At 45.6% G+C, this 25,988-nt stretch overlaps 1 protein-coding gene across 8 annotated transcripts; it reads right to left on the minus strand.

The window, feature by feature from the left end:
* Positions 1-17: 17 nt before the first annotated feature.
* trim3b (tripartite motif containing 3b) lies at positions 18-25,281 on the minus strand. Of its 8 annotated transcripts, none has more exons than XM_035535434.2 (14): positions 24,837-25,281; positions 24,108-24,183; positions 11,434-11,615; positions 10,032-10,272; positions 9,319-9,470; positions 8,795-8,975; positions 5,882-6,614; positions 5,503-5,606; positions 5,161-5,328; positions 4,714-4,882; positions 3,285-3,344; positions 2,332-2,402; positions 2,074-2,214; positions 18-1,673 (listed from the first exon to the last, which is right to left on the minus strand). In XM_035535434.2, exons 3-14 carry the CDS (start codon positions 11,577-11,579, stop codon positions 1,521-1,523), a joined length of 2,319 nt encoding a protein of 772 aa, XP_035391327.1. In that variant the 5' UTR covers positions 11,580-11,615; positions 24,108-24,183; positions 24,837-25,281; the 3' UTR covers positions 18-1,520. The 8 variants fall into 8 exon arrangements, with proteins under 8 accessions (XP_035391327.1, XP_081559001.1, XP_035391325.1 ...); XM_081702875.1 differs by lacking the exons at positions 24,108-24,183; positions 24,837-25,281 and adding exons at positions 12,023-12,103; positions 14,602-14,811; XM_035535432.2 differs by lacking the exons at positions 24,108-24,183; positions 24,837-25,281 and adding an exon at positions 21,085-21,313.
* Between the last annotated feature and the right edge of the window lie 707 nt (positions 25,282-25,988).

A 25,988-nucleotide genomic window follows, 5' to 3' on the forward strand; every position in this document is an offset into this window, starting at 1 on the left:
CGAGGCTCCACCAATCGGAGAGTTAGAAACGGCTTTAATCACTGGCCGAAGATGACAGCATTACAAGTATTTCAGTGCTGCAGGAAATATGCCAGGACTGCTGGTAAATCCTCGTCAACATGCAGAACTATTCTCGGACGGATGTGATGTATTCCCAAACTTTTCAGCTATGACCCACCATTCATGAACCGCTTGCAGTGTAACAAAATAGGTCAACAGGCATCAGATATAATGACGACTGTGCCACAATGGGGCTTGCAAAAGGAAATGGACAGTTCTCAAAAATCAAAGTTGAAACTGGCCAGCGGGGATCGCAGGGGGCACTTCAGTAAACAAATCAGAGAATAAAGACTGTACAAAACATAAATAAATTAAAACGAGGAATACTGCTAAAAAGCACCACCTCTGCCATACTGATGTCACAACAATGCACTGGTAGTACAAATGAAAATGATTATATACAGGAAAAGATATAATACTTTATATAGGAATCAGTAAAAGGGCTATATGTTAAAAGCCATTGTGATACTTTAGCGAAGTGAGCACAATATACATATCCAAGTCATTGTTTTTCTCTCTCTAGTTCTATTTTTAAGAGTTCCACACAGAAAATATCCTGACAAATTATAAAAACATTTTAAAAATTTGGAAAAACAACGGAAAAATAAAATCAAGTCCTTTTGGCTCTTCGTTTTGTTCTTTTTAAAAGGGCACAGCTGGGCAGAATTCCGTCGAAGCTTGCCCAAAAAATACAGAAACACGTTTGAGGTGCCCAGACTGTGGTAAGCTACTCTATACACTAGCTGAGGACAGCGGAAGCCTTATGCCAGACCAGCAATAAACGGACATTAAACATATGCGAAAAAAGAAAAGCCAAAGTGCTAATTTTACAGGATTATATAATATATATACACACATATGCATATTTACAAGTGCGCATATACACACACACACACACACACACACACACACACACACACATGCATACATACATACACAGATATAACAATATCCACATTGTGTTGCAGTCAAATGATAGACAGTATGACTTTGTTCTGCAAAATAGTGAAAGAATAGAAGCTGGTATTAAGATTTAGCCCATACTTGCTTAAGAAACTGGTGACTCCTTGATAAGGTTAAGACACTGGTTTTAAAAGAAAGAAGCCAGCAAACAAAAGTGTTGCTCCGTGAAACACAAATTGTATGCAGTTTTCTTTTACCAACTGAGTGAGAGATAAATGATTACTGGAGAGCATCTGTGCTTATTGATAGGACTATCCCCAACCCCCTTTACAAAATCATATGGTCTGGATCAATTGTTTCAATTAAAAAGAGTTCACCATCTTTTTTCCTTTTCTTTTTTGGGGCACATGAAAGGAAAGCGCTCTCACACTTTCCGTTCGTCCAATATGGTTCGGTTGCGGCTCAGAGCTGAACCGCGTGTGCAAATGCGACATCCGGAGTGTGGGAAAGCAGGAAAGCAGGCAGCCAGCCGGGGCGGCTCTAGGGCGCCACCACTGCTACTGCAGGTAGCGGTACACTTTGAAGCAGTGGTTCCCAGAGTCAGCCACCACCACATGGCCGTCAGAGGTGAGGGCCAGGCCCTGGGGCCCATACAGTGGGTCTGCAGAAGTGTTGATGTAGGACAGGAAGGATCCTGAGCTGTCGAACACCTTGATGAACGAAAGAAATCCAGGCATTGATGTGGAGTACTGAAAATAATGTGCTTTACACGATTATGAGCAGTAAAAACGTTTTTTTTTGCTGTTGGAACAGATAGAAGGCTTTGACGCCACTATGTGTGGGCTGTAACCTGGGCACATATCAGTGAAAGCAACTATTTAATTAATCAAATAAAGGATTTTCAATTGTTTGAAAAGTAGAGTGGCTTTGAGCACCTGCAGTTTGTATAACGATGTGCAATGACAGTGCATTTCTGCTTTTCTAACATACTTTTAACCCTGCATTTTTTCCACAACACATCATGGCCTTTGCCATGACGATCATTTTACAATTGTTCTGGAGTCCTACTTCTTTCTATTGCTTTGAGGCTGTATGCGAGGTGCGCGTCACCTGTATCCTGCTGTTGCCCCAGTCTGCGACAATAACATTGCCGTTAGCATCCACAGCCACGCCCGTGGGGGCATTGAACTGTCCGTTGCCTTCGCCATGGGAACCAAATTTGAAAAGGAACTCCCCATCTGCGCTGAACACCTGAGTGAAGAACAGAGGTTTCACCATCACACTCTGCATCAGAGCACGGGGACCGACACATCTGGCTCAGCCAACATGTTCTGCACATTTGACTGTCTAAAACAGATGCAGGCTTACTTTAACAGAGTGGTTATGGAAGTCTGTCACTATGATTTCATTCTTGTTGTTGACAGCCACAAAGTGTGGACCTGTAGAGACATATGGCGGATACAAATCAGGAATCAGCACGTATGTCATTTGACTGGAGCAGGATCCTTTGAGTAATCAATAATCTCAAAATATATAGCAAATCAGTAAAAAAAATAAAATAAAATAATTGTCCTAAAATTTTCAGTGCAGGCATTCGACACTTCCTGACAAATCAGAAGTTTCAATAATCACTGTAAATCTTAGGAACAAAATCAATCATTCTATGTTAAATTCATGTGAAGCCCCCCCCTTCAAAAAAAAAAAAAAAAAAGTTTGATTCTGCAATGAAAATGCATGACAGAGAATCACTTTATTAGGTACACCTACCCTACATCTGCACATAACAGGCTGCTAAACGTATTAGTCATTAGTAAGCTGTAACCTACCACTCCGGGCAGTATTATACTCTGAAGTCAGTTGACTGGCTGTACTGGAGTCCACTACTCTAAATATGCTCTCTCAATCTTTAGTAGTCTCTTTGGTGAATGACCCGATGTTGACCAAAGGATGTGTGTGAACTGGGGGTGTTTAATAAAGGTGTTTTAAGTTCAAATGCACTTTTAAATATTCATTTATCAAATACAATTGAATACAGCATAAAGATGTTTGCATTTATATATACACATACTCAAGATAACCAAGCATAAGGCACAATTGTGCAGAGAGCAAGACCAGTTACCTCAGTCAATAACTTCTAAGCACCTAGAACTGAATGAAAAAAAGACTAGCAGCCAATAGATATGGCTATAGGGTAGGTGTACCTGCTAATTTGGCAACTCATTATAACATTTGCAACCAGTTTCCAATCAACAGTTAATTAAATGTCACGGTCATCTTACAGTAGCTGGGGACGAACGTTACACAGCACGCTGCATACTTACTGAACCCAGGGCCAGATTTACTAAGCTTTTGCTCCAGTGCAAAGTTTGCACCACTTTTTTCTAAAAGGGACAGGGGACAAAAACAGAAAAAAGGGGTAAGGTCAGAAATGAGGTGGAAATGAAGCAACGCAGGGGGTCTCCTTCTGCAGTATCCCAGACAGCAGCGCAAAGAGGCGGAGAATGCGTGGAGAGCAGCATTTGGCGTCTGCAGTGGGCGTGGGAGGGCAGCAGGCCCCAGCCATAGAGCTCAGCTAGGGGCAGGAAACGGGAAGATTAAATGGCAACATAAGCAGGAAATGACAGCAAGCAAAAGGGGTTAATAAGATAACCAAGCGTCGGGAAATCCTTAAGACATAAGTTATCCACGTGCTTCCTCTCCATGCTCACAAATAGAGATTGAGGATGCGACAATAAAATCTAGGAATTCTTTCTTTCTTTCTTCACCCTTAAAGCTGACTTAGAGTGCACAGTAATGGCACCAAAGCCAGAAGTTGAGTCTAAAAGAGTCACAGACAGACTCATAAATAAGATTTTCAGCGAGCAGCTATGTGGTTGAGGAACACAGAGGAGCACAGGACAGAGGTCTTACTACATTCTTTACACACTGAAACCGAAGCCTGGGTAAATCTGGCCATTAACATGTACTCAGCTTTAGCCTTCAGTATCTTCGCAGATGTGGTCCGGTCAAAGCCTGTACTCCATAAAATAGAGAGTTGGATTTTTGGTCAGAGATTAAGGTTAATCCTAGGCCACATTGAACTTGAACTCGGGATTCTCTGTTAAACAATTTTTAGACCATGACTTTGTTTAACCCATGTCCATAAAATACAAATAAACATTTCTAAAATGTTTTTGTTTTCTATACAACACAACTTGTTATTAGGTATTACAGTATGCAGCTTTAAATAGTCAGTGGAGTTATTTGTCTATATAGCATTCCCTAGTGGCTCGAAAGGATTCTCTGCATTCTGCTTCACAGAGTTTTGAATTTCAACAGTGTGTCTGTGTGTGTGTTATGTGAAGCTAGCACTCAAGACCACAGCAGATCAAACACTGCGAAAGGTGTCCGTGAATTAGGCAGGTTATGAAACAACAAGCCATCACAGCGCAACAGGGGGCGATAGGCTCAGATGAGCTTCAACCATTAGTACAAGCGATGCAAAACCACACTCCCACCCAACACACACACACACACACACACACACACACACACACACACACACACACACTTCCATCCAACAAAAGCCCACCCAACATATGCCCACCAAACACATACACTCACATACACACTCCCACCCAACACACGCAAAACAGCACCACCATCTCGATTTAAATATGGACCCACAACAACAAACAATAGACCCACTAAAGCTCTACATAATATTGGGCGTTGCATCTTAACCAGCTTTTGGCTGCTTCGCCCCACTACCTGCAAACTGTCTGTCCGAGGTGCCCCTGGCGCCAAACTTTGTGACCAGTTTGCCGTTGGACTGGAAGATGAAGACGCAGCATGCCTTGTTGTCCACTGCAATGATGTGGCCATTGCGGTCCATAGCCACGCCCTTCGGTCCCATCAACCTGCCTGCCCCGATCTTATTCTGAGCACAGAGAGAGCAGAGGACAGAGGGTGTGGAGCTCCCACTAGACGCAGGCAAGTACGCGAACGGATGTTCTCAAAATCAAGCTTTCTGCACATTAGATAGCATCATCAACATATACAAAAGCTCAGAGATAAAGGGACAAGACAAGCATTCTTTGACAGGGTGCTCGGAGGATCTAACTCTAGCGTAAATCTCCTCTACGTTAACTTTGCATTTAACTTTTTGATTAATCTGGGCCCTAGTGATCTTGTCGGCGGTGCGCTAGCACTCCTCACCTTAAACTTCCCATCCGGAGAGAAGATGCTTATCCAGCGGTTGTCATAGTCCGCTACGATGATGTCCCCGTTCGTGTCCACGGTCACCCCCGTAGGCCTCTGCATCTGGCCTGGTGAGCGTCCTCGGACGCCAAACCTCAGTTTGAACTGCCCATCATTAGTAAATACCTACACAGGCAGAGACGTACAACCACATTAGGACCTGGTCAAATTACACTCATGTTTTGTAGAATGTGTACGTTTCACTAACGTTTCCCTCTCACGGTTCCCTACAGTCCTTTACATTCCCTACATGGTGGTGCTGTTTGAATGCAGTGAAATTGGCAAATAAGCCAGAGCCACCTGTATGCACTGGTTGTTGCTGTCTGCCACCACCACTCTCCCGTTGCTGGAGGTGGAGATGCCTTGGAGATTAGTGAACTCGCCTTTCTCCCGCCCTCTCGTGCCTGGGACAGAGTGACCCAATGTGAAAACACCACCTACCACTGCCTGCACAGGCATTTTAACCTAATCCCAAAACCTGAAATCCTCAACTTTCTTCAAAGCTAACTACAAACGCCAGATGTTGCTTTTGGTTGTGCAATACAAAAAAAAAAAAGAACAAAAAAAAAGACCTGCACTGCCAAGTGTCTATTGTCTAATGCCCTGCAAAAAAGAGCTATAAGTACACTAGTGGAATAGCCTGAAATCTGTTTTCTGCACTGAATGGTTTTAGTCTTACCTACTCTGTAGATGAGCTCGTCCTCAATGGGGTTCTCCTTCTTCTTGGTAGTGCTGTACATGCTGGAAGGCCTGCGTACAGCCTTCTGTCTGATGTGCCCTCCGGTCCCGCTGGGCGACTTCACCCTCCTCTTCACATCGTCAGGCGACTGGGGCACGTCGGAGGGCTTGATGGCGCGCAGGCGAAAGGGGCTTCCCCTCACGGGCTGCCCGTACAGCAGCAGGGCGAAGGAGTACTCGCCCTCAGAGCGGAGCGTGTAGCCCACCTCATACGTGCCATTTTTGTTGTCAGCCACCTCCACGTCAGCCGCCCGCCCGCCGTCGGCCGGTGTGATCTCCGCGCGCAGCGCCGCATTACCCGTGCGCACCAGCTCGCCGTCCCGGTCCTTGGTGGTGACGGTGACAGCGACAGGCTGGCCCACCACGGCGTGCCGGAGGCCCTCGCCCGTGGCCACGCTGGTGTGGCTCACGGCGCTGGTGGTGAGCAGCGCGCCCAGGTTCTGGATGGAGCGTCGCAGACCCTCAGTCTCCACCTGGCACTGTAAGTGGGCGTTCTCGTGCGGCCGCTCGGGGAAGTCGTGGCGGGCGAGGGCGCCCACGCGCTCGCCCATCTGCTTCTGCACCAGCAGCACCTCGGCGGCGCTGCCGTGGCTCAGCGCCTGCTCCGTGAAGCTGCAGCTGGTCTGGATGTTCTCCCGGCCCTGCTGCAGCGCAGCCAGCTGGGCCTGCAGCACCTGCATGCGTATACGACAGGCGCAGGCACACACCGGCTCAGAGTGGTTCGGGATCACTATCGTTTTACCAAAACTCTTTCATCTTACACAGCAAGCTGCAGGCTCTACACACAAACACACCCACACCTTAGATCACCTTACACATTTTGAAGGTGGCTTTTTTTAAGATACCTGTGTTCACCTGCAACAGTACTGATAGGATCATTAACTGCCATTTTACTGACAATTCAGCGGCAAGTTTCATAGATCTCGTTACTCCTCGTCCTCCTCTCACCAGCAGCCTAGTGGAACATTTTACTTGGGATTTAACTTAATGAATGCAGCAACACTGTAGCTCCGCTCAAAACCAACATGTTTCTGCACATTTTAAAGACCCCTGGAAAAACTCTACCATTAAAAATCAAAAGACACTGCAGGAAAGTGGAATGAAAATGGACACACAAAGCGTACAGTCCACTATGACATTGATTAAATTTAAACTGAAACTGGAGCTATCAAGATGAAATGGCTTTTACCACAACTGGTTAACCACAAACTCATTGAAAAGGTAGCATACAATATTATCTAAATTCTAGCTGCTTAAAGGCAGTATTGCAGTCTGGGTTTCAGGTTCTTCATATCAAAGAATCTGCATTTCTTAATGTTCTTAGTGAACCAAGACACAGGTAACTTGTGTTTTTTTTTTTTTAGATCTCAGTCGAAAACAAGGGGTTATTTTATTGTTTACACAACTGGGTTGGTGTCTGTTTTAAATTGGTTTCAGTGCTACCTGAGGAACTATGAATATTGTGCTGTACATAGAAATTGTACCCGTCAAGGTTCAATCCAGGGACCAGTACTATTTTAATCTATACATGCTACCGATAAATTAATAAATACAAAATTTCCTTCCATCAGTATACAGACTAGCTTCTGACCCTGAAAGGATGTTTGATTCCCTAGAGCAGTGGCATTCAAATCAGCCCCTCAAAACCAAATCTGGTCGGGATTTTGTAATTCCTTGTAGTTGATTAAATGATTTATGTAACTGGTCACTGTGTTGTCACAGCTGACTCTTAGTTAAAGGAAGAAAGGAAAATCTGTAGGACTTACAGGTTGAGGACGGTGATTTGAATACCCCTGCTCTACAGGATATCATATCCTGAATGTGTCAATCTTCTGCAGCTAAACAAAGACAAAACTGAATTTCTTATTACTGGGAATGGGAAACTGGGAAACCTTGCACTGGTACACCTACAGACTCTATCTGTGAAGCCTAAACTCGATCTCAAACAGCTGCGTGTGATTTTCAACAACTTGTCTGGACTGCTGTAAAGCTCTAGCTTCTGGCCAAGTACTCCACCACTAACCTTCAAGTAGTCCAAAATTCTGCGCTAAGAATTTTGACAGGCATGAGAACGAGGGAGTAGTGAGGATAACGGAGGACATGCAGGTGATTGGTGTGAAAGAGGAAGATGCAGAAGACAGAAAGAAATGGAATCAGATGATCCGCCAGAGAGACCTCAACTGGGAATAGCTGAATGAAGATAAGAATGAGCGAGTATGTTGCTCTTGCCCTTAGACCGTTGCATTGGCTGTGCCTGTTCAGATTAGCTGTTAATTAACCTTTGACTCCTGTACTTTATTTTCTGTTTTAGATTTTAGCTTTTACTTTGATTTAACTTTTTTTGCTTTTGTATTTTTATATTTTATATCTTGTGTTATATTTTGCTATATATTTAATATATTATTATCCTAATTAATTCCACTGAATTACCAGTGTATCTATCTTTCTCTAATGATCTTTGTAAACTTTGTTTTTAAAAGTGCAATATAAACAGAGCTTATTACTAATTTTATTATTACACCTACCATCACGCAATGCTGTTCATGTTTCACTTCAAAGCCAGTTGTAAGTTTATTTCAACTGTTCACTACTTGCTCATCTTAAGTACAATGCATATCTCAAACAATCCAGAAGAGGGCACTCATACACTTTTACACGGTCTGTCTACGGAAACACTATCCTGGTATCTAACTACAGAGGTTTATTGGAATGTATAAGCTAGCCCTACAGTGACTCTATCACCAGTCACATCCTGTGTATAGCCTAGGCCCACCAATCACACAGTCTGACAGCTAGGCATGGGGTGTGTTGATCTGCAGTGACACTACAGTGCGAGAGCAGAGCTGCGACAGACCTTCTGCTTAGAGCTGCAAATATTGTCCAGGTCGGCAATGAGGGCAGCCTTCCGCTGATGCAGCGCCCGCTCCAGCTCCTCAAACGCTCCGCTGATCTCGTTCACTGCTTCGTTCTTCCGCTCCATGAGCTGTCTGGAGATCTCGCTCACCAGCTCGATGGCCGCCGCCAACTGCGGCAGTCTGCCAAAGAAACGCACACGGGTCTTAGGGAGTGCTGATCCATGTGCTATGAAATAGAGCCACTACCCGCTAAGAAATAAAACCTCAAAGGATCGTTTTCACCTGCTAGTCATTTACAATAACTTTAGAATAGCATAGTACACAGGTCAGTGTTTGGTAGGATGACAGGATTCTGGCAGATTAAACATTTATTCGTGAAACAGAATTATTTCATTGTACTAAAGTGAGTGGTACTAAACACCGAGTCGGCTTACACAGATACACAATCTCTTTTCCTCTGGAGGAATTTCCTTCCCTACAAAGAGGGGTTTCAAAAGAGTTTGCCTGTAAGGAAGCGTGCTACCTGTTGCGGATGGCATCCAGCTGGCTTTTCAGGGCTGCTTTGTGCTGCTCCAGAACATCCCTCAGCGGCACAGTGACATGCTCTCTGTGCTCCCCCTCCGTGCAGTCCAAACACATAGCCGTTTCACATGATTCGCAGTAAAACTCCATCACCTGCAGAGGGCACAAGAGAGCATCCCTACTATTCACCATCATGTGATGGTGACAAAATGATCCCAAGTCAAAGGAACATTAAATTACGTGCACAAGCAAGATTGCCCCCCAGCAGTAACAGTAACAGCTTTTTATAGAGCGTGAAGAGAAGTCTCATCCTAGGTAGCTGAGCGAGCATAGAATCAATTTATATAGATTTGCAGTTTGGAGACAAATGTAGGATTTTTATATCCATAAACCAGACCCTGCTGGTTGCGAAAACAGAGAATTATAAAGATGTCCTCCTGTACTGTGTGATGTGTGTATCTAATCTTGGATCTCTCTGTTGCTGCATTTTAGCCTTTGAGATGACTGAAACCAAAGATCCCAGATGATTTAGGAACAGTCCTGGAAGACGCATCCATGACAGTCAGGGTTGTTATTGGTCATTTCATGGTTTAGAGGCAAATAATTCAAACAAAAGCACTTTTTTTGCTGGTTTTCTTCCCTGGTCCTTCCAGTTTTCCAAATCAGCTTTCTGACTCCGTGCTTCACTAGGTTCTTTGCTGGTAAGGATCTTACCGTGCCCTGGTGATTGGGGCATGACAGGGGTTTCCCAGCAGCAGCAGCGCTGACCGACTCCAGCATGCTGCAGGCCTCAGGACGGGAACATTCGGGATCTCTCTGCAGTACCTCCATCAGGTTGGTGATGAAGAAGTTATTCTGCAGCGCCGCCACGCCCTTCTCGGGTAGAATGGAGGTCTGTCGGCACACCGGGCAGGACAGCGTCAGCGACTGTGGAGGGATGTAGTTCTGTAAGCACCTGCAAGACAAGGGAGGGGACCACACAAAGGACATTTATAAGGGTCGGAAAGGAAGGTCGGAAAGGATACGGCATTCAGAGACAGAGACGGAGAGAGGGGTAGAGGGGATTGTAGAGAAGTGAAAGAGCATCAAAGCGTGAAATGAACGCAGTGTGTTGACTCAGGCTCAGAGGGAGGCCAACCAGCCTGCTCTCAAAGTGCGGTATCAGAGCAGGAGAAATGGCTCTTGGCATACAACAGCTATTCATGCTAGTTCCTCTCACTATGCCACAGTTCCTGCTCTTCTGGACATCGAGACTACTGGAGCCTGTGTACTGATCCATAACTATGGAACTGGCCAGAAGGACTTGTACAACTAAGGGAAGGAAACAAGTTTTTTTGGGGTTTTTTTAGTACAAGTCTACTGTAGCGTCTACAGGATCAGAACACTCCCCAGGCAGGACTCAACATAAAACATTTGGACAAGGGAATGAAGCACTTAGATAATTACATGTGAACTGACTGAAAACCAAACACATTCAAGACTGCTGTAATCCAGCGTTAAACTGCACTGCATCATTAGCCATATTAACATTATCATAATTAATCCAATAAGGAAGGAAATAAATAAACAAGCAAAGAAATAACTAACCATGTATTTTAAATAAATCATGGCGCAGAGTCACTGGCTGTAGAGGTGATGTACTTTCAGATCCACTGCACAGTGTGGCTCTACGTTAAATTTCAGAAATGTCCTTTGCTGAACTCACAAGCAGGGCAGACAAGGAATGAACCACAGTGGTAATGGGCTACAGCATGCTCCAGTCTCACGCCCCTACAGGCCAAACCCCCCCTGTGGCCTTAGCTCATGGCTTGGAATTGATGCTTTTCGAAAAATGGGGTTTTTTTTGGTGTTTTTTTTTTTTATTTTTTAAGTGTAATTTTGTGGACATTCACACAATATTCTGTAACATTTGCAGTCAAAAATTCCAGTAGTGTGTTTCTAGTGAAACAACGCACACTTTGCCATTGTCTGCACTTATGGAATCACATGACGTTGCTGTGGTTTGATCTGAATACGCCCCTGGTGGTGCGCTCTTAATACTGACAGCGGGTACCGTTCCTGGGGAGATCTACTCCGGAAGTTTGGCTTAAGTGTGTAGGAAGGAGGCAGGCAGTACCGTTCACAGAAGGTGTGCAGGCAGGGCAGCACTTTGGGGTTGTGGTAGTGATCCAGGCAGATGCTACACACCAGGAACTGCTTGTCTATCTGCTGCACCACTGGACTCGTGCTGTCGGTCTCACGCTTCGCCATAGCAAAAGACATCCACTGAGGGGGACTGAGTCTGGAACACACCTTGTACTATAAAGACACCCAGACACAAAGACACATACGCACACAGAGTTAGGACAAAGTCCACCCGTAAAACAAATACTACTACAGAAAGTTGTTTCTGACCAGGTAGAAACTTGGATGAAGATGTTGGATGGGCGTTACTACAGCTTGTTCAAATGAGGTCATTAATGGCTCCAGAGCTCAGCTGTTCACCATCATTTGTTTGCCTCGTATGCCTGATCAGCGAGACCAGAGCCATTACAAGCTATTAAATCTTTGTTAATGGAGAACACTGAGGTCTCCTATATGACATGTTCCTCATTCCCTCATCCACACTGGAATTCCCATTCTATGATATTACCAGTGCTGCATTAGCTATTAGTCTCTTGTTCCGCTCCTGACGCCTCACAGCAACTGGCTCTGGTTGCATTCACCTTTCCGTGCTGTCATGCACCGGTCTCCACTCAGGGTTCGGTTTAGATTTCAGTAAACATAAAGCAGCTCCATGAACTAAGCTGGCGAGAGAATGAGAACAGGCTTGAATAACAGCACAGGCAAAGAAGGGAGAATAACACTTAAGAGTCCTTTCAAGTTTACAGTCACCCACTGAGGTCAAACAGAACCAGCTGAAGAATTACGCAAGGAGGAATATCACATGCAGATCAAGGGGGAAACAGCTTTAAGGAGATTTAGTCAAAATGTACTCAACACTGCTCATCATTCTACTCTGTCCTCTGTTAAGACCTCTCAGTAAAACACGTTAACTCCTAGTGGACATACAGAGCCTACGGAAACCTCTGTTTATAGTGATGAGTCAGCGCTTCAGGTAACTGTAGGGGTTTTCAACAGACCTCTTTGTTTTCCTGCAGCTTAGATTTGATCCAATTTAGCCAGACCCCCTTCCACAATATGAACATGGCCAAAGTACCAGTGGCTGAGACACTTCTGCTGTGACCTACAGGAGATGCCCTGCTTCTTTGCCATGGCATGCACACGCGTACACACACGCACATGGACGCACACACACATGCACATACACACACTTCCCTGACATTCACATGGATGACAGGTCACTGGTCCAAATGACCTGCTGTTGATGGAGTGTATCTGGTTCACATGTCCTGCTGCAGAAGCAATGTTTCTGGTTCACGTGACCTGCTGCAGAAGCAATGTTTCTGGTTCACGTGCCCTGCTGCAGAAGCAGTATATCTGGCTTGGCTTGGAGCCTGGCTCTGTAGAAGCAACCCTGGCGTTGTGTTGCCCTGCTGCTGTCTGTGCACTACAAACTTGTGGGTCACAGGCTGATTTGTTATTTCTACCTCCACCCTATTTCACCCCCACCCACACGCATCAGCCTCTGGCAGCACATCTGTCTTGTCACACAAATAAAGCCTTAAACCCTTGAGAGTGACCGGCAGGCTGGTCAGTCTCTTCATGTGTTTTGCCTTCACCACACCCCCTGCCCAGCTACCCGTTCTCTCCAAGGTCCTCCACCCGACGTTTTTATGACGGGCAGTGTTTAGGACAGCTCTGTCCCCAACATCCGCATCTCCCTGCAGTGCTCTCGGACGCTTATACCCGTGCATGATCTGGGCACTGGCTTTCAAACGAGATGGACGCACGAGTGCCGCATAAGGTCCGTGCGATATCTAAACACCACCCCCCACCACCACCACCACACTTTTGATGTGATGATGCATGGAGACTAAAATAAGACAGGGCTCTCACAGCTTGGGGGTGAGAAGGGGTCAGATGCCTCCGTAGTTGGCTGGGAATTGTGGGATGCCATGCTGAGAAAAGGGACATGGATACTGCGATGAGCAATTTTCTGGATTAGGCATGGAGTGGACACAGTACACACACACACACACACACACACACATATACACACACACATACACACACACTCACACTCACACACTCTCACACACTCTCACACACTCTCACACACAGACACACACACACTCACACACTCACACACACACACACACACAGGGTAGTGTGCCACTGACTAGCTTTGCATGTGCACTAATCAATTGTCCCAATCAGGAATTTCTGAGATAGTAGTCACTAAGAAATGCACATATTCATGTTTTACGAGGTCTTGAACCAGTACTGCAGTTACTGGTTACCGTTATGCCACCAAAACCCCAGTCGTCAGTCCCTTTCGCAGTGGGGCTCTGAGGTGTCCTTTCAATCTGAGTTCGTTCCGATATATGAACCAAACCCAAAGACAAACTCGCACTGTTCGGGGTGCAAAGCAACATGGCGTTTATATGCAGCTGCTGAGGAATCCTACTGGTCAGGCCAGCTGCTGGCGGCCATGACCCAGAAGCAGCCTGGCCCCGTCAACACGGAAAGGCTGCGTGATTTATAAAAGGGAATTTATAAAAGGGAATGCATTTTGCCACTAACCCTGGCCTACATCCTTCCTTATTGTGTACAAACAGCACCTGTATGTAATCTCATATCAACAAAGCTGATTTAATTCCAAGGAGATCCGGATGACGCGCTCAAGCGTACACATGCGTGCATTGCTCTGCTCGAAGCTCAGATTATACCGCAGAAGCTCAGTCCCTCCCCTCCTTCGGACTGATCAGTTAGCCCCCATGAATTTGGTTTTGAACTTCATTTGAACCTGGTCTGGTTCTGAACACAGCACACACAAGTAAGACAACGGTTTAAGTAATTCAGAGTGTGTGTGTGTGTGTGTGTGTTGGCATGTCTCTTTGGAGTGGACTGCCCGTGTCATGGTCTTTCTGTATGTTCCAACGAAGCTCAAACGTCACATGAAGGAAACGGTATTAATAAGGCTTGCCAGCACCCTGTAAAGGAGCTGTCCCCGAGAATGGAAGACCTGTAACAACAGCATTCTTCAGAACCCTAGTCATAGCCCTGCAGTCTACCGAGAAGCAGAGAAGCAAAGCCCCCCCCCCCCCACACACACACACACACACACACACACACACACACAGCAGGCATTAGCACAGACACAGGAAAAGCGAAAACTCACATGCACAAGCAGTTTGGAGAGATCTCAGGCGGGCTTCATTGCTGCTTCCCGTGCTGGGATTGTCAGACGGGCCCAATGCCTGAACACCACCACAGATCCTCTGTCTAGCTCGCGTTTGCTCCCTACGCACCCAGAGCTCGGCTCCGTGCGTCTCTCCCTTCCCTCTGCCTGCCTGCCTGTCTCTGTCAGTCTGTGTCTGTGTCTCTCTCTCTCTCTCTCTCTCTCTCTTTCTCTCAAACACAGCTGTGATGTCACAGAAGGGCCAGAGGCTAGGTCTGAAGCCACACCCTCCCCAGCCTGCTATACGCCGGCACCGAATCCACGCCCACTGCTCTTCCCTTAAGCTCTTCTCCCATTGGCTAGGTAGCAGGATCCTGCTGAAAGCATGGATTGCCTCAGAGGCTAACAATTCCTACATGACAAACTGGGTGGGGTGAAAGTCTGAGAGGGAAAATGGAGAGAGACAGTTTGGCAAAAAAATTATAAATGCCTTGGTCAGTCAAGTGTTACTGTTCATTACTACATGAGCTCAGCTAAAACAAAAGGAACATGTTTACATTTACAGCATTTATCTGAGGTTTTTATCCAAAGCGACTTACAATTACAAGTGAATACCATTTGAGGGTTAAGAGCCTTGCACAGGGGCCCAACAGTGGCAATTTGGCAGCGGTGGGGCTTGAATTAGTAATCTTCAGATTATTAGACAAGTACCTTAACCACTGAGCTACCACTGCCCCTATATTGGTGTCTGACAGATGAACATTTGTGACGTGAAAAAATTAAGAACCTCTACTGGTTGACAGGTCCCAGTGCCAGGAAAATTAACTTCCCCATGACAACAGAGTGCTGCATTGGGTGCAGCCCAGCCAGGGTATACGTGGACCAGAGCACCAGACCTCCTGCTTTAGAAGAGGGCAAAGCTTCTCCCAGTAGCACAAAAAGCCACACATTCCCACTGTAGTGGTGAAAGTCTAATCAGTGTAATTCTAAACAAGAAGAACAGATTACCACCTTACACATATTTATTTCATGTGCGGTAATCTGACATCAGAGCTAGACTATATTAAATTCACCATGGTAATGTTCATCACCCTTCCGTACAGCTGTAAAGATTAAATGCATATGAAAAAGTTTACCATTAATCTCACTTATGACTTTTTAAATCTTCGCTAACCTCATTAAACAGAACTGACATGAGCACGCAGTTCATTTAAAAACCATTTCAGGCAATAAACGCTGCTTAACACGATGTGAGGAGCGGGGCAACATCAGATTAGATTAGACTCCGCAGTGGTCCTACTGTATACAACCTGTGCTCTAGTATTTATATATACAGACATGTACTGTATAAATAAGACTCATTCCACCTTTCTTTACAAGCTAATATTAATGCAGTAAATGGTAGAGCTGCAAAACTGTAATCAGTCTAATTCTAACAAGAACAGATCATCATGACCATATTATATATATATATATATATATATATATATATATATATATATATATATATATATATATATATATATATATATATATATATATAAAAATGTGTGAATCTGACATAGCAAGGGGTAGGCAAGGAACAGCAATCAATCACTGTTTAAAGTGTGGGATTGAGCTCTAGGGCTTAACGTGTGGGATTGACTCTACCGCTCTATGCAGTGGTGTCCTGTTCCCACAATCACACCCACTAACAGAAATATCCAGTTTTGCCCAGTTTTACCATGGTGTGTGTGTGGTAGATGGCCTGCACAATCTTGCATAAGCCTTCGTAAAACGAACCTTTATATAATGGTCCGAGGAAAAGGGTGAGGAGAGGTTTATCGTCATTGCAAATATTTGATGCAGCAACACGTGCACTAATCCCTTTCGCCTTGATAAACCCGTTTCTGCAGGAAATGTATGCATGGAGCACAAAGCTTTATGTCCATCTATGACATTGGCCCCAGGATATTCGCAGAGTGATGCTATATTGTGGAAGACGAATATTCCCTCACTCAAGGAGGCCTAGACGTCACTCTGCACTGCAGTTCAGGAAATCGCCTACTGAAGCAGAATTCCGGCTCGCGACCAATCCGCTCGGCTCAGAGGAGAAACGCAAGTCCGGCTCGCGATCAGCCCACTCTGATCAGATGGAGTACCCAAGCTTCTCCACTTACATAACCTTGTGTCACAAAGATCACAATGGGGAAAGTGACTCAACCGCATGTAGGATGTGTCAAGATATAAGGACACAGGGTAAGGAGGTTGGGGAGTGGGAGGAGCAGAGAGGTGGAGCACATCCTTGGTGGCATACTCAAGAACATATTCTAGTACATATTCTTGAGCATCTTAGTAGTTTCTTTCCATGGTCTTCGTGGTTATATTTTATAAGTCATTACAGGGATTTTGGTATTTTATGAGTGATCAACCACTGATCAAGGAAAGCTGATTGATTCACATTCTTTGTTCACATTCAACGGAATAGTTTATGTATGGTATATAGTATACTTGAACACATTCTTAGATGTATACTTCTTCAGAAATAGAAGTGAGTATCCACAGCACCTTGAAATAGGTAAAAGCAGATGCAAGTCGCATTGTGACTTCCTGACATTTCTTGGCACCAGTTAAACACTAAGCACGCACAGCATGTCAGTAAGGTGGTAGGGCCAAAGAGGCAGGCAAGACCTATGAAGGCTGTGATGGCTGGCATCTGCACGACCCCTGCGTTCATGGTCTGACTCTGACGCTTGTGCACAAGCCCTGTGCACAAGGCCTAACTGACGCATGTGCACGAGGCCCACACCTGAACAAGATTCCAGGTCCTGAGAGCAGTACAGGCACTTCATGGCCTATCCATATGTCTCTGTCTCTCTGTCTGGCCTTCCATCCCAGGGTAAATATTCCTGAAGGAAAAACGCATGTTGCAGAGTAAACATGATGGTCCAGAAATAAACCCGTCCTTTAAACAGCTGTGTGTGTGACCAAGGGGAGGGCTCCCCACCCCCAAACACAAACAAACTGCAAATCCTTCGTCGCAGAGCTCCCGCGACTTGTTCTGCCACGGCTCCCAACTGCAGCGCGGACCCGACCTGCACTTCCTCGAGAAGGTTCAGGTTCCTCGCTCTGAGGTTCAGGACCAAGGCAGGTGGAACACTTTTCTTCCCTCTGATGGTTGTGGGGATTAGCTAAGAGCCACATCTACAAGACCTGCATGATTGTTGTTTAAACCCAGAGAAGAGCTGGGGATGGAAACACGAGACGAAAAACATCAGACGCAATTTTTTGTTGTTTTCTCGAGTTGCTCGCAAAAGGCTGCAGAGGTGGCTTGCGCTGTGCAACTGCACAAAACAAACAGAGACGGCCGTGCCATGCACAACCCCGGCAGGATTTTACAGCATGCTAATGATGAAGTCGATTAGCCATGGAAAATGATTTGGGTGTTGGCCATTACTTCGCTTTACCCCCAAGCAACCCCTGCTCCAGCCTGCAACCGCCTGCAGTGCAGGAAGTAGCCCAACCCTTTCATTAATCCCTCTCCCTCTGCTGACATCCACTTCAGATCAATGAGGGCGCATCGACAGCCTGCAGAGACTCTAGAAAGAGCACCATTTGCATGGCAGCCTTTTGCAACAGTCTGATCCGGAACAGCGTAAATGCACAAGGCTAAAGGCCAGAAGCATGAGGCAAGGAATCCACAAAGCCTTGGACACCTGGGAATGCACATCAGAGCCCGAGCTCACAAAAGAGGAGACTGGTGGAGAACACCCCCCCACCCACCCCACATGCCTTCCTGAGGAGCGGCGTGCTGGACCAAAACGCCCAGACACTCATACTCAAATCTGCACACAGATGCATGCAATACACACCGGACCAAATACACAGTTACTCGTTCAAGCACCCATGGTCAGACCCAACGGACGGGACCGCACGCACACGCACGCGCACACACACACACACACACACACACTCACTCATGTGAGAAGACCCAACTCAACTGCAGTTGTGCAGTCTTACTAGATATGCTTGCCTACTTTAAATTGATCTCCTGTAAATTGAAAGACAGGGAAGTATAAAAGCTATTTACAAGCCAGCTATGCAAGTCATGCCTCAAACCAGTTCTAAAGGCATTCTGAAGCAATCAAAGGATTAGCCTTTTCAAATTAGTTTTAGAAGTTTCTTCAAACAGTCAGGAAACATTCCTTTCCTGTATTTTCTTGTATATCTTCAGCAAATCTGTGAATGTGAGATTGAAAGCAAATTCATTTGAAGTTACTTTTGAAAAAGGCACAAACCTACAGTAACCTCAAAGAACCCGCACAGCTACAAGACCGTATACGTGCGTGGAAATCCTTACAGCACGCAACACTGCAAGATATTGGATCATGCCATGTTTTGACATGGTATGTACAGACTGAAAATATTAGGATTAACTTTAACCTCGGTGTATGGAATTATGCTACCCTTCACAATAATCCTCACTATTGATCCTCCAGGCCCTCGAGGACACAGTATTGTATCCTAAATCTGACACAAGAACTATGGACGTGACAGAAATGAACCACACCTAGCCACCATGGTTCTGTTAATTTCCCAGAAGTATTCACATGTGAAAATGCCTCTCAAACACACTCTTCCCTGCAGGGCTGACCAACAGCCTCTACACCTAGCAGTCTCAGGCATACACCTGTCAATCAAACGGCATGGTCTGAGATGGGCCAGTCATTAACAGTCATTAACATCTCCATGCCAAGAAATAAACAAACTAACGGCAAGGGTATCGACACCCACCCTTCCAGAGAGTTGACATTAAGGATTTGGGAACACTGAGCAACAGGGCAAAATATGATTCATGAATATGATTTTTGAATGAATGAGAAATGGCATCAGAGACCCACAAACCTTCACACAGAGGTCAAACCATGAAGACTCAGAGATTTATCACATGCCCTTACACGGTCAAGCTTCCCACATTAACAGCAGACTAAACCAAGTACACAAAACAATATGACCATGAGAAGGCCATTGGAGCTCCACTGATGAGATTCTTATGGGTTCTCCGTCAGTCTCATTTAGATACCATTCCCTGTCACCAGCCCCCTCAAATGATGACCTCACACTGACATCATGAGAAGGAGTCACATGTCTCAGTCTTTAAAGCCACCTTGCGGCAATGCAGGGACACACAATTCGCATACATTAAAGAGAAGATTCATCCATCACCCAGTCCAGTGAGTGTGTGTAGAGGACTTATTTTGCAGTAGCTGAGGGGGGGTGATATGGTCAGTAGCTGACCCCTAACCCCCCCACTTCCTGCTTATGCTTTGTGTTGGTCCCACATTCCTCTCTAGACACACGCACACACACCCACATAGTACACACAGACCCCCCCCACACACACACAGACACACAAACACACACACAGGCTACACGCACAGTCTCACCACCCTTCTGAGATCCCTCCTAGCAGCCCAGCCCAGATGCACCAGTGTTCAACCCTTCAGGGCTGACTAATGTACCTCACAGAGTATTTACAGCTGCCAAGATGTCTAGCTGCTGGGAAAACGCTGGGACAGATGGGCGTCATGTTCCTTATGAGTACTTTGGCATTTTCCATTTGATAACAAGAAATGGGAAGTGTGCAGTTTCTGATGCAACATGTTTTGCCATCACCAGAAGCCTCCAGCGCCACACTTGCATTATCAGTGGACAAACCACAAAATCAGATCAAAGGCACAGCATGAGCATCTGTCCAAAGGTCAAAGGCAAAAGTACACATGTGAAACTGTGTATTTGACAAGAGCCAAGCAATTCCCCGTGTCTCTACACAGAGACATCACTGAATCTCACATGCACACACGCGCAATCACACGCATGCATAACTTCCCTTATGCAGACAGAGAACATACACAAATACAGCTATATAGCAATATACATAGCTCTGTAAACACATATATGTACTGCACATGCACTTCAAACACACCCACACACAAATTTGAGTTTCCACACATGATTAGATTTTGTGTCTGACTTAACATATTAGGTCCGTCACCTCTTTGATAACAGATTATACTGTAATATTGTAATGTATTTGTGAACTATTTGACAGTAATTACAGAGTATGGTCAATGGACAAAGGTTGTCTGTTAAAGGAATTTCAGGCTCTGAGAGAACACAGCCACAGTTGATAGTGATGTTAACATCACACAGTTTTCCTCTGCACCTCTGCCTCGACTCCCTCTGTTTTGCATAAGCAGGCAGAGGCAGCACAGGGTGGTCAGGGGGTGCAGTGCCTGTGGCAGGTATCTGCACTGTTGGCACCGTGTGTCAACCAATACACACCACCCAGGGATAAATAGGGAAAAAACGTAAAGTGGGGGAGACGCAGGCTGGAACAAATGGAAAAAGAAAGGATGGGGTAGCAGAGATCACTAATTGCATGGTGACATAATCCAGGCGGACAGGAGAGAACGTGGGGAAGCTCCCCAGTGCAGTACTCACGTGAGCTTTCGCAGAGAGAGAGCGCGTGAGCGGAAGAAGAAAAAAGCAAGACAGGGTTCAGGGCAGCGTCAGCGCGAACTTCCCAACACGCGGCCGGCCATCCTGACAGCTCTGCATCCCAGGAAGTTTTCGGAAAGCCGAGCGGGGAAACGCAGATCGCAGGAAGCGGAGACAGACAAAGCAGAAAAGGAGAGGAGCCGAGAGGCAAGCAAGCGGCAGGTCGTGAGCGAGGGAGAGCGTGCGCGCACGCATGTGTGTGTGTGTGTATGCGAGAGAGAGGGGGGGGAGGAAGTAGTGGGAGCATATTGGTTCTCAAAAGAGGAGGGGGTGTGGACAGCCAATGCTGTACGCGAGGTGCAAAGTAGACGTAAAATGGCAGGGGGTAGAGAGAGAGAGAGAGAGAGAGAGAGAGAATGTTTCCTTTATGGGGGAGAAATTCCTGCCACAGGGGGATAATCTATTTCTCCCTCTCCAGAATTTGGACTGAAACACAAGCACTCCACATCCAACCAAACAGCAGATAGAAGGGAGGGAAGGGGGGCATGTCCTGAGCAGCCAGGGCGATTCCTCCGTGGCTCCAGCGTAGGATGGCACAGCTGAGAGATGGGCGCCTGCTCCCGGGACCCTGGGACCGGTCAATGGCTGCCCTTGTACGACGAGGGCGGATGGCATCTCTGCTGCCATCATGTGAGCCCCATTGTGAAAGGGCCTTTTGTTATCAGCAAGGCTGGGTGCGGGGGTCTAGCTCACCGGCATGCAAACTCAGACTCGGAAGAATAGATGCGAAGGGGGAGGAATGTTTGAGGGGCAGCAACACAGGGAGACGAGGGGTTTGATTGGCTGAGCGGGTGTTAGGCAACAGTGAACTGTGACTGGCCAGACAGGAGGAGCCTAAACACAGCAGGGACTAGGACGCAGACAGCATCGAAGCGGCCGCTCAGGGAGGCCAGGGGCAGGCGAGCCCAAAGTATGCCACACTTTCAAGACGAGCTAAAAATAGCCCCGTTGTCTAGCGGGGCCGACAGAGCGGAAGAGCGCATCTGTGCTGTGTACTGAGCGTCCGCGCCCACCCCGTCCTCCTCCGTAAAGTTGTGGAGAAACACAAACTGTGGCCAGCGTGAGGAGCGGAGGGTGGAGAGGGTGAGGCGTGAGCCATAAAGGAAAAGCATGCGTGGAGACTGTAGAGGGCGGGCCAGGCTCAGGCTCATGCCTGGATTTGATTGCACGAGGGAGCCATGTTGCCATGGAGACTGCATCCAGTGCAGCAGAGCGGATCCCAGATGGCTGCTGCCTCTTATCCTGCCCTCCCTGTCCGCCTGTCCATCTGTCTGTCTGTCTGTCTCCTAGTAGGCTAGCAGTTACCTACTAAAACATAGACCTGGTAGCCTCATATACATCTGCTTCACAAAGCCATCCCGAGAGAGAGAGAGAGAGAGAGAGAGAGATTCAAGACCACTCGAAAAATCCCCCGACTAGTACTTCATTTCCACGAGGAGTGTGCCAGTGTGACACTGCGTTTTTCCAGGGTTTCTCCTGCACACAGCTCACTACACACACTCTACGGTAGTCATAACACACCACAAACGCTTGCAGAGAACACTACACAAAAACTACATGTTTTAGGCTACTTTTACCACCATCATTGTGTGTGCATTCTACTTGCTGCTGCAGAATTATGGGCATGGATTGAGTTACCTTGATGTCTATTGATTTATATTGGGATTGAACACTGTGAAACTGGGGCTTCCCTTAAGAAATAACCAACAGACATATCTTGATGTCTTGGGTAGTTTTGCTGAATAGTGTATGAACTAGCCACATATGTGCTCATTTGTGAGGTAGCGGTTAAGCTCTCTGACTCATCACCTGGCACCAGCCCTAATGCTACATAACAAGCACACATGAGCTGTGTTGCATGACATTTAATGCACTCGCATCAAGATGCCTTTTTTTTCCAACCACTTCCTGATATGCGAGAGCTCTGTGGTCACATGATGGGAGAAAGCTGAGGCTGGAATGGGCCTGTTGTAATTCTGAAGGAGTTCCAAAGTTCAATGCTCATTGTACTATCCATCTGTGGGTCAAAGTTCACTCCAGATAGACATAAGGAGAGTCAGACTTAGCACACAATGCATTTTCTCCTTCTGATTAAAGAGCATTTCTTAGCACACACTCTGGCTATAGTGCTCTACTAAAAACATACTCTTCTCTGGCCAAAGTGAACTTAAGCTAAAACAGTACATCACATTTTTCTGGTCAGTGTATTCTGCAGTAAATGGTGTTATATCAATTCCCAGAAAAGACATGCAAACATGCCGTGCACTAAAAAGGTTGTCGCGGAATACATCGTGTTTCCATCACATCCTCTCACAAGAAACAGTCCAGCAGTCTAAATGAGTTGCACAAGTGTTAACCAGGAATCAGATCATCATCATCATCATCATCAGAGCTGCTATTCGATACTATTCAAACTCATCTTAGCCAAGTTAAAGTCAGACATGGATTCTCAGTGGGTCTTATTTCACAAGTCCCCAGGGTTGGGGGCGTGGGGGTGGTGGAATGTAGGTTATGCCTTAACTGAGTCATTTCCACATGTTCCCCATCAAACAATACTCTGGACACAAACACTAATGCCCCATCTGTTCTTTGCTGCATCTAGGTTTACCTTCACTTCGTCTCTTCGAGCTGAACATTGAGTTTGGGTAAATAGGGCAGCTCATGACTATTCTGGAGAGAGATTATGATTAGGGAAAAAGAAAAAAACTAAGAGGGATTATGAAGAGGAAATACGACTAGAAAAATCATTTGTAACAATCATTTTTATAGAGTTTCTATTTGCGTTTGGTAATTGAGTTTCTCCAGCAAAATTGTAATTCGCATAAATCATTTAAGCAGTTACAAGCACACCACTTAAGGCATGTTACTGACCACGCAGTAAGTCCATTAAATGCCTCATCAGGGATTTAACATTTTACACACAAACCCCACTATAGCAAGTTTGAAAGTTTCAGACCCCAACTTACCCAATCATTTTGTCGATTGCGTCAAGCGTCAACAACGAGGTTCAAGTTCCCAACGGCAAGAACGTTTTTGAGTGATCTGTATACAAAAGAGATGCAAAAAGAGGGAAAGAAATAGCGACAGGAAACGTTATCAAGTGATCAAAACTTCGATCAGAGTTTAGTGTCTCACACATTCCCATGCACACTGCAATTGTTTTGCCAATTGCTTTTCTTTGATGACATCTAGTGGAAGATTTGATGAACTAGAAATACACCAAGTTGGTAACCAGTCTGATCGGGGTATCTTAGTTTACACTTTATTATGAACTAAGGCATCTCTGAAGAAAGCAGATTTTTTTTCTGTGAATTGTTCAGAATGGTATCTGAATCTCTGTAACAGTCTAGAAGCATTCAAAACATATGATGTATTTGCTGCCTGGGTTTCTTGGTAAACTGGGTCATAAAATCTATCACATTGGCAGTGGGGAAAAAGCATTCTTCATCTGTACTCTGAAGAGAGTCATATTTGCTGTTTTTTGTGAAGCTCAGGTTTAAGTGATTTATCAACAAAGTCAGTTACATCTTGGTTTTGGGATAACTCAAAACATAATTCAAACAATTCACAAGTAAAATGTTTTCCTTAGGAGGTTCTATTAAACACCACCCCCTTCAGGATAACACTGAATAATAGATTATTAATTTAAAAGACCTAGTTAAAAACAGAAAAGCATCATCTTAATGTTTACATACCTTTTATTACAACAGATATCCAGTTTTTATTGAAGTCTGCAGTACATAAGCTCTTAAAAGGAGTTCCCTCAAAGTTCTTCAGGTCTTCAAGAGATCTGGTGGTTCCAGGCTTGTTTCACTCTGATCCAGGTCAAGTCTCTCTCGTGCTCATGTTTGCCTCCCCTTCATGACAAGCATATGAAGTCGTGTACACACACCCCGTTCGAAAGCCAGATGCTTGACAGCTCAGCTTTGTGGTCAGGCAAATTTAGGTACAACCCCTGTGACCACATGCAGCCATTAAATACAGGCTGCTATGTACCTGGAGGCAACACACATTAAATTCAGACACTATGTGGATGTTCCAGATCTCATGTAATATAAATTTAAAAAGCACTTTAACCTTAAAAAGGTTCTTAAAAGATGGCAACATCTAAAGCCATAAATGTTGCACAGCTAGATTTTAGGATGTTAAAATAGGGACCACGCTGGAGGGAGCAGAAGCAACTGGGGGCGGATTTGTGCGGGAGCTGGGCAGATATGGGTCCTTCCTGAAAGAGGAGTCTGTGCGCAGCGACTTTTTCCAAGAGGGTATTATTTCACTGCACCACTGGCCAAGTGACAGCATGCTGTAAATAACACCATCTCCTAGGCAACAGGGCAAAGAGTCTCAGTTTCTACCCAACCACTGCGAGAGAGAGAGAGAGAGAGAGAGAGAGAGAGAGAGAGAGAGAGAGAGAGAGAGAGAGAGAGAGAGAGAGAGAGAGAGAGAGAGAGAGAGAGAGAGAGAGAGAGAGAGAGAGAGAGAGAGAGAGAGAGAGAGAGAGAGAGAGAGAGAAAAAAAACACACATTCAGAACAGACCTGAAGCACATACAGAATAGGGAACACTGGAAATAAATCAGTCTATTCAGTACAATCAGGCCTTGAGGTTACATTAGCGCCATTCTGTGTGGTAAAGCAGAAGAATCCGGAGTCATCACACCCTGGGCGTGACCCTAATGCACCATGGGAGGACTAATCCCTGCATCCATCCCAAGATCTCAATTCCACTGCAGCAAAACAGGAGCTGGAGTTAAAAAGCAAAACAGTATTGAGCAGGTCATAGTCTGTTTTTTTTTTTTTTTAAAAGTACAAAAACATGAGGGTTTACAAATAATGAGGGGGGAAAAAA

Source organism: Electrophorus electricus, chromosome 19 (assembly GCF_041902795.1).
Source record: "Electrophorus electricus isolate QZ-2024a chromosome 19, ASM4190279v1, whole genome shotgun sequence".
Taxonomy (NCBI): domain Eukaryota; kingdom Metazoa; phylum Chordata; class Actinopteri; order Gymnotiformes; family Gymnotidae; genus Electrophorus; species Electrophorus electricus.